The 8,047-nt window shown below is 41.0% G+C and overlaps 1 protein-coding gene across 1 annotated transcript; it reads left to right on the top strand.

The window, feature by feature from the left end:
• Positions 1 to 1,624: 1,624 nt before the first annotated feature.
• Positions 1,625 to 6,314, top strand: LOC107042115. Its single transcript, XM_015263007.1, has 5 exons — positions 1,625 to 1,709; positions 2,815 to 3,816; positions 4,988 to 5,079; positions 5,142 to 5,340; positions 6,025 to 6,314. Exons 1-5 carry the CDS (start codon positions 1,625 to 1,627, stop codon positions 6,312 to 6,314), a joined length of 1,668 nt encoding a protein of 555 aa, XP_015118493.1.
• The last annotated feature ends 1,733 nt before the right edge of the window (positions 6,315 to 8,047 follow it).

The following is an 8,047-nucleotide window of genomic DNA, read 5'->3' as shown; positions in this document are numbered from 1 at the left end:
GAAGAAATCCAATAATTGTCTAGCAAATTCGCTACGTTTTTCTATTGAATTTTTTTATGCATGTATTTAGTGATGTACTCGTTCTAGAAGAAATCCTGATAGATCAAACCCAGAGTTGACCCTGAGTGACAAGATTCTCCACAAAAATGGCTATTGACATTTTCCCGTCGAACCCTGCATTACTAAGATAATTCAACACTTAAAAATTATTCGAAATTGATTGATTTCATTTTATCACATTTCGGCGCAAAACGTAGTTCCTCAATTTCCCAATTATCTCATGATCTACTCATTCTAGAAAAAAATGTAAAGGAAACTTTTTGTAGCTAAAGAAATTCCACGGAGAAAATATTTACTGACATTTCCCTCTCAAACCCCTGATCAACAAGATAACTCAACATTGAGAAAATGATTTTTTATTGTCCAACTACATCTCATCACATCTCAGTTTAACATTTTGCTCCTCAATTCTCCAATTATCTCTTAATCCACTCATTCTAGGGAAAAATGTTGACGAAACCTTTTCCATCTGAAAAAATTTCCCATGAAAATGTATTCTGACACTTCCCCCATAAGCCCTTCATTCACAATATAATGATTCCAAAAATCATTCAAAGTGGAAAAATTTCCCAAATTGATAGATCCCATTTTCTCACGTCTTGTAAAAAATTTAGTTTCTTAATGCTCGTGATCCACTGATTTTAAGAAATAAATGTTGGGAAAACTTTTTGTCGCTGGCACAATTCTCCACGAAAACGTCTGTTGGCATTTTCCCCTCAAACAACTCATTGTCAAGATAAATCAACGTTAAAAAACGATTCGCGATTCTTCGATTCCATTTTTCCACAACTCAGTGAAAAATTTTGTTCTTCCATTTTCCAATCATCTCGTGATCTACTAATTTTATATAGGAATGTTGAGAATACTTTTTTGTAGCTGATAAAATTCTCCACAAAAATGTTGTGACACTTTCCCTTCAAACTCTCCATTGAAGAGATGATACGACACTCCCGAATTTAGGGATTCCATTTTCCCACATTAAAGTGCAGAATTTATTTCCTTAATTCTTCAATTATCTCATGATATACTAATTTCGGGAAAAAATGTCAAAGACACTATTGGAGTGAGCTGATTGAAACCATGCTCAATTGAAAGAACGAAAAATCCTTGTTGAAAATATTCACGGAAGGCCTATAAATTTATATTTCGTCCCTTTCGAAAGGAAAAAAACAGTCGAATACGAAAAATGAATTCTATTGATCGATCTTAAATCTACTTCTTGTGTTTTTACTACGTCCGAAGTTGCCGCTGATCTTGACATCTCCTGAGGGAAAATTATTCGACAATAAATAGAAAAAAAGGATTTCATTAGGATCTGGCATTCCAAAAACGTTCTCAGCATTAGGATAGTGTGAGTATTTGATATTTTTTTGTGATCATTCCATGGACAGTGAATTGCAAGGTTGAAAGTGAGCCTGGTTTAGTTGTTCCTTCATTTTCATATTTTCTTGTTGTGCATCGGCCGTGAGGCTCTAGTCAAATACAATGTTCATTAACGATCTCATTGTGATTCTTCAAAATTGTCAAAAAAAAAATTGTTTATTCATTCCAGAGATCTTACGATATGGGTGAACGTGCTAAATACGCAATTGTTCTCTGGGCCAGTGATCCGGGTACCGTGTCTGTGGTTCTGACGGAGAATATTGGCTGTAATAAGAAGAATGAGTTGATGGCAAAATGGGAGGGCCGATATTGGAAAATAAAAAAAGTTTTGGAAGAAAGTGGTAAGATTGCTATCACTATGTAACAGTCCGTTCTAGTTTGACATGGCGCAAAAAGCTAATAGAATTTTTCAATAGAATTACAATAGAATTTCAATAGAAATTCCAATAGCAATTCGATGCAATTTCTATTGATTTTTCATCACACTGTCTGTGAAACGTCGTTTTACGGACACTCCGTGTCCGTCAAACTCCATTTGCAGACAGTGAAGAAAAATTACGTTCGTCACTCGACCGAAAACAACTTTTCTGACTCGTGTGATTGCATTCCTCGGCTTCGCCTCGGTCTGCAACCATTCGGCAGAAAAGTTTTTTCGGTCCTGTGACGAAAATAGCTATGTCTATTGAATTTTTTCATACGTGAATATCCAATGAGAAGTGAAAACAATTATAGATTCAAAGTGACAGAATATTCACGTATGAAAAATTCAATAGAAACATTCAGTAGAATTTCTATTCGAAAATTCTATTTGTTCTTTGCGCCATTTCTATAGAAGATATTTAATAGACAAGTCAATAGATTTTTTTTCTACAGGTTTTCTTGGGCATTTTCCTATTTTTTTTCTTGGGTTTCATTATGAGAAACAATAGAAAATATAGCGGAAAAAATTTAGAAAATTTAGGCCAAAGAATTCCATAGAAAAATGAAAATCTATTGACTTCTTCATTCAATATCTCCTATAGAAATGGCGCAAGAACCAAATAGAATTTTTCAGTAGAATTCCAATAGAAATTCTATCGAATTTTTTCTATTGAATTTTTTTCATACGTGATTGGTAATGCTTTTCAGATATTTATCAAAATCATGACGATTGTATGTACCAACAAATCACATGTCTCGTGACTCGTATCTCGGGACTTATGTCCCGTGACTCAAGTTTCGGGAGGGCAGTCAAAATTCTCACAGAGTGTAAACGCGATTACTCCGAATTCGATTGTTAATTTTCGTTACATGTTATCAATCGATTTACGTATCAATTCTGGGCGAACAACTGAGTGTGGAATCCGCTAGGAAATCAATTCGTTCTTCTAGATGATCTAGACTATCTGGAAAAGAAGGACTTTTCAACGAGTGGAACACCCTGGAGAAGCAAAGGAAGACCCAAAAAAATTAAAAAAACTAGCGACTTTGAAAAATCGTTACTCTCAGCGGCAGGTCTGAGTGATGACGATGATGAAGTGACCTCCAGGGCTCGAACTTATCCTGTCATCGAGGATTCAGAGAGTGGTGTTGAAGACAGACTCCATCGAAAGAAAAGGGGCCCACTCAGAAAAAAGAGGGAGGACATTGGGAAACGTCCATCCGATAGTCATACAACGAAATCCAGCGGAGTAAGCCCAACAAGAAAAACTCATGTCACCCAAACCCCACTCACCACAAGGAAACGCCAGGCTCGAGCTCAGTATGTCGGGGAGACCACCAAGGCTGATGACGCCGATGCTGAAGAATCTGATGAGGATGAAAGTGAGAAAGAAGGAAGTGGAAAGCTGAATGACAACGAAAAAGCAGAGAAAAGCGGTCACAACGATTTAACAGAAACCTCAGCATCATCGACCCCGATTCACGAAAATACTGACGAATATGATGATATTGAGGATACTCCTCAACTAAGAGATTCTCGCAGACGTCAGGGATTGAAGTCGCCAGTCCCTAGGAAGACAACAGCTCCATCTCGACCTACAAAGGATGCAGACGCGACAAAGAAAAGTGGAGGAGTAAAAGATCATGGTGAGTCACCAACGTCAGTTCCTCAGATGAAGACAACTGCATCAACCCCGATTCCCGAAAATACTGAAGATGATGAAGATGATGATGTTGAGGACACTCCTCAACTAAGAGATTCTCGTAGACGTCAGGGATTGAAGTCGCCAGTCTCTAGGAAGACAACAGCTCCATCTCAACATACAAAGGACGCAGGAGCAGTAAGGATAGATAGAGACGTCCAAGCTCATGATGAGTCGACAAAACTTAAGCGACCAGAAAGAATAAGTCGTATTTATACTCTATCGGATGGAGAAACTGAGGATGAAAATGGTAAGATGTCACATACTCAATGGAAATAACCCTCACTTTTTCTGACATTCTTCGATCTTCTTGAGTCGTGTCTCATGACTTGTGCCTCGTGACTCGTGCCTTATACATCGCAACTTGGGCCCTGCAGCCCGTGACTGATGTCTCGTGATTTGTGCCTTGTCTCTCGTAACTCGTGACTTGTATCTCGGGTCTCGTGAGCCGTAACTCATGACTCGGGTTTCATGTCTCGTGACTCGTGTTCTCTGTCTCATGCCTAGTGACTTGTGTCCCGCGTCTCGCGCCTTGTGTTTGATGTCTCGTGACTCGTGACTCCTGTTTCGTGACTCTTATTTCGTGACTCGTGTCTCGTGTCTCGCATCTCATGTCTCGTATTCATGGCCCGCGACTAATGATCCGGATCCCATGTTTCGTATCTTCTGTCTAGTGCTCGTAACTCTCCCCACTCCAAACCTTTACCACTTCAAACCCCCCACTTCAAATTTTTGCCACTTCAAACCCCCCACTTTAACCTTCCGATTCAAATTTCACACTTCAAATTTTTTTCCACTTCAAAATTTTTTCCCACTTCAAATTTTTCCACTTCAGATTTTCCCACTCCAAAATTTTCCCACTCATTGATACCTATAATCTGACAAAATTTCAGATTTTTCGAAATTATTTGAGCCGTATATTTCTTCGATTTTCTAAAAGTTGACCATCAAGTGGACCGATTAGACCACCCGTGCATACACACATAGTCCTCAAATTTTGTATTTTTACGTTTCAGACCAATCTACATCATTTCCAGGTAAAATTAGAGAATCGAAAAATTGAACGATTTCAATGCTTCCATTCGGTAGCAAAACCGTAGATAGGGAGAATACTTCAATGTGGTTTCTGATACTTGTAGCCCTCTCCAGGCAAATTTTTAAAGTATAGAATAGACCGTCCAAGTGCTCTGAAGATCCCACCCCTGGGTATATAGGAACCTTGGCACAGTCTAGATATAGTAGGACTAGCGAGATCGTTCCACTGAAACGAGAAATGGGGGAATGTCAGTCCAATGCATAACCTAAAATTTCCCTTGAAACAAACAAAGTGTTCCTGATTTATCAATTTTTTTAATGTTGGTGTTTTCATGGAGTTTTTCATTTTGATTTTTTCAATATATGATCAACATGATCTATTCCAGAAATTCCAAAGACGGCCAAATCCAAACGCAAGTTGCTCAATGATGAAAAGGAGTATAACTTGCTTCCTCCGGCCCGAAGACGTGGACATGAAGTATGTTAGAAGAATGAAGATGAAACTGATAAAAACTCAACATTGTATAACTTTTTTTATAGATTGAAATTTATCCAAATACTGAAGTGTTTGTGAAGAAAAGATTATTGAGGCATGCCCTCCAGTACAGTGGGAATAGACCCGGTGATTTCGTGTGTTTGTTGATGCGGTTTCTTCTTGGCGAAAAATTAAAGGACATGACGGTACAGGGTGGGAAGAATAAAGAAGCGATTCCGAAGTCGGTGTATAATGCTGTGAGGTGTAAGTCCAGATGGTATTGAACATTGAAAGGGACCACTCTGTCGATATGAAATTATGTATACTTCGATGATATTGATAGCATTTCGCACATTTTGAGCCAAAAATGATCTTGATAGGGTAAAAAATGGAATCGACAAAGAAGATGAAAAAAAATGTGATTGGTTCAGATGCGGGTTATGGAGATAAATACGTAAATATCTTGGGAAATAGAATCGACAGACTGGTCGCTTCTCATACCAATGTTCACATCTAATAAATCTAATCATTGGCCATCCATTCACGAACGATACAGCTGATTGATTGACTAGTGATGCCATCAGACGAGACGAGTGAAAACGAGATGAGAAACTTTATTTTTCGTCTGATCTTGTAGACAGGAAACCCTCTTCTCGTCTCTTCTCGTATGAAAATACAATAGAAATTTCTTTTCTCATCTAGTGGAAAATTGAAACATCCTACTGTCTCGTCTTGTGTCACCTCGTCTCGCTTCATTTCATCTCTAGAATCATATCTACTCGGAAAAATATACAGGGTGTCCCAAAAAAAGTACCTCTCACGAGTACCAAACGGTCTTATTTCGGTTTATTTTCTCTCGTTATCGCGGCCGACCCTTCTCGTCTCGTTCCTGTCATTCTCTCTCCACGCAAAATTCAGATGAGATAAGTTAGATCTCCCTATGTCTAGGGGCAGTCAACAGTCTGGTCCAAAGGGACGATCGAATGGATGAGAAGGAATACAAACGGATTGTCACACAGTTGTGTACAAGGAGTCGATCGAAGAATATCAAAGAAAAAAAAACAGACGAGCAGAATAACGGTTCAGAACGTGCAGGTGTTGATGAAGAACCAACGACAGGGATACGTCAACGCACGAATAAGAACCCAGAACCTTCCAAAGCAGCTCAGAAATCGACGCTGAACACTGAAGGAGATTCGAATTCAGATCAATATACGATTCCTTCTGAACCAGTGTAAAGTCGATCAAAGAACGGTAAAGAGAAAAGACCAGACGAGAAGAACCGCAGTCCAAAACGTAGAGTTTTTGATGGTGGAGAAAAGAACAAGAACCCGAAATCTTCCAAACTAGTTCAGGAACCAAAGTTTTCTGAACCAATGACGATCAGTGACGAAGATTCCAATTCAGATCAACCCCCAAGCCCTTCTGGACCGAAATCTTCCGAACTGGTGATCATTGACGAAGATTCCGATTCAGATGAAAACCTGAGGCCTTCTGAACCAGTTCAGCGGTCTGAGCCGAAGAGGTCTGAGCTGAAAACTCCCGAACAAGCTGGGGAACTTATTGACGAAGATTCCGATTCAGATGAAAACCCGAGGCCTTCTGGACCAGCTCAGAGGTCTGAGCTAAAGAGGTCTGAGCCGAAAACTCCCGAACAAGCTGGGGAACGTAGTCCTCCACTTATTCAGAGATCTGTAGAGGAGCAAGTTCCTCAACATGAGATCCCTGTAGAAGTTGAGGGACAAGTCCTCCAACCAGAGATCCTTGAAGAAGTTGAGAAACAAGTTCCTCAACGAGAGATCTCTGAACAAGGTCAGGAAGAAATGGCTCCTCAACGGCAGACCCTTTCTGAAGAGCAGGTCATTCTAAAAAATGATGACATTTCTGGATCATCAGGGGAAAATCTAGAGAGAAACTTGAATCAAGGTAAGATGTATCGTTATGTAAGCTTGAGTCTCGTGCCTCGTACCCCGTGTCTCGTGTCTCGCGTCTCGTGTATCTTGTCTCGTGTCTCGTGTCTCGTGTGTCGTGGCTCGTGGCTCGTGTCTCGTGTCTAGTGGATGGAAATTTGTATAGTACGAAGGATCTCCAAGCTCGGGCCTCGTGCCTCGTGTCTCGTGGATGAAAATTTGTATAGTACGAAGGGCCCCCGAGGTCGGGCCTCATACCTCGTGTCTCGTGTTTCGTGTCTCGCGGATGAAAATTTGTATAGTACGAAGGGCCCCCGAGGTCGGGCATCGTGCATCGTGCTCCGTGCCTCGTATCTAGTGCCTCGTGCCTCGTGCCTCTTGAATGAAAATTTGTATAGTACGAAGGATCCCCGAGCTCGGGTTACGTGCCTCGTACCTCGTGTCTCGTGTATGCAACTCGTGTCTCGTACTTTCGGTCTCGTGTTTAGTGACTCGTGGATAGAAATCTGTGTGGTACCAAGGATCCCGAGCTCGTACCTCGTACCTCGTGTCTCGTATCTCGTATATGGAAATTTGTGCACGATGAAGGATCCCCGGACTCGAGCTTCATGTCCCGTACCTAGTGTCTCGTGCCTCGTGATTCGTGACTCGTGGATAGAAATTGGTATGCTAGGAAAGATCCGCGGGTTCGGGCCTCGTGCCCTGTGTCTCGTGTATCGTGACTCGTGGATGCCAATCTGTGTGGTACGAAGGATTTCAAGCCCCTGCCTCGTGTCTCGTGTCTCGTGTCTCGTGTCTTGTGTCTTGTGACTCGTGACTCATGTCTCGTATCTCGTGGATGGGAATTTGTATGCTACGAAGGATCCCCGGTCTCGTGCCTCGTGTCTCGTGTCTCGTGGATGGAAATTTGTATAGTACGAAAGATCCCCGAGCTCACACTATGATTGCTAATTCCACGTATATATTCCAACATGGCTCGCCAGAAACCAGAACATAACATTTGTAGATGAAAGGCAGAACGATCAGGCGACCGATAACAGCAATGGAAGTGGGAAAGGGGT

The sequence above is a fragment of the Diachasma alloeum genome, unplaced genomic scaffold (assembly GCF_001412515.2).
Source record: "Diachasma alloeum isolate Michigan unplaced genomic scaffold, Dall2.0 Dall_scaffold_00420, whole genome shotgun sequence".
Classification (NCBI taxonomy): Eukaryota; Metazoa; Arthropoda; class Insecta; order Hymenoptera; family Braconidae; genus Diachasma; species Diachasma alloeum.
Note: the sequence above shows the minus strand (reverse complement) of the source record. Positions and strands in the feature narration are given on the sequence as shown.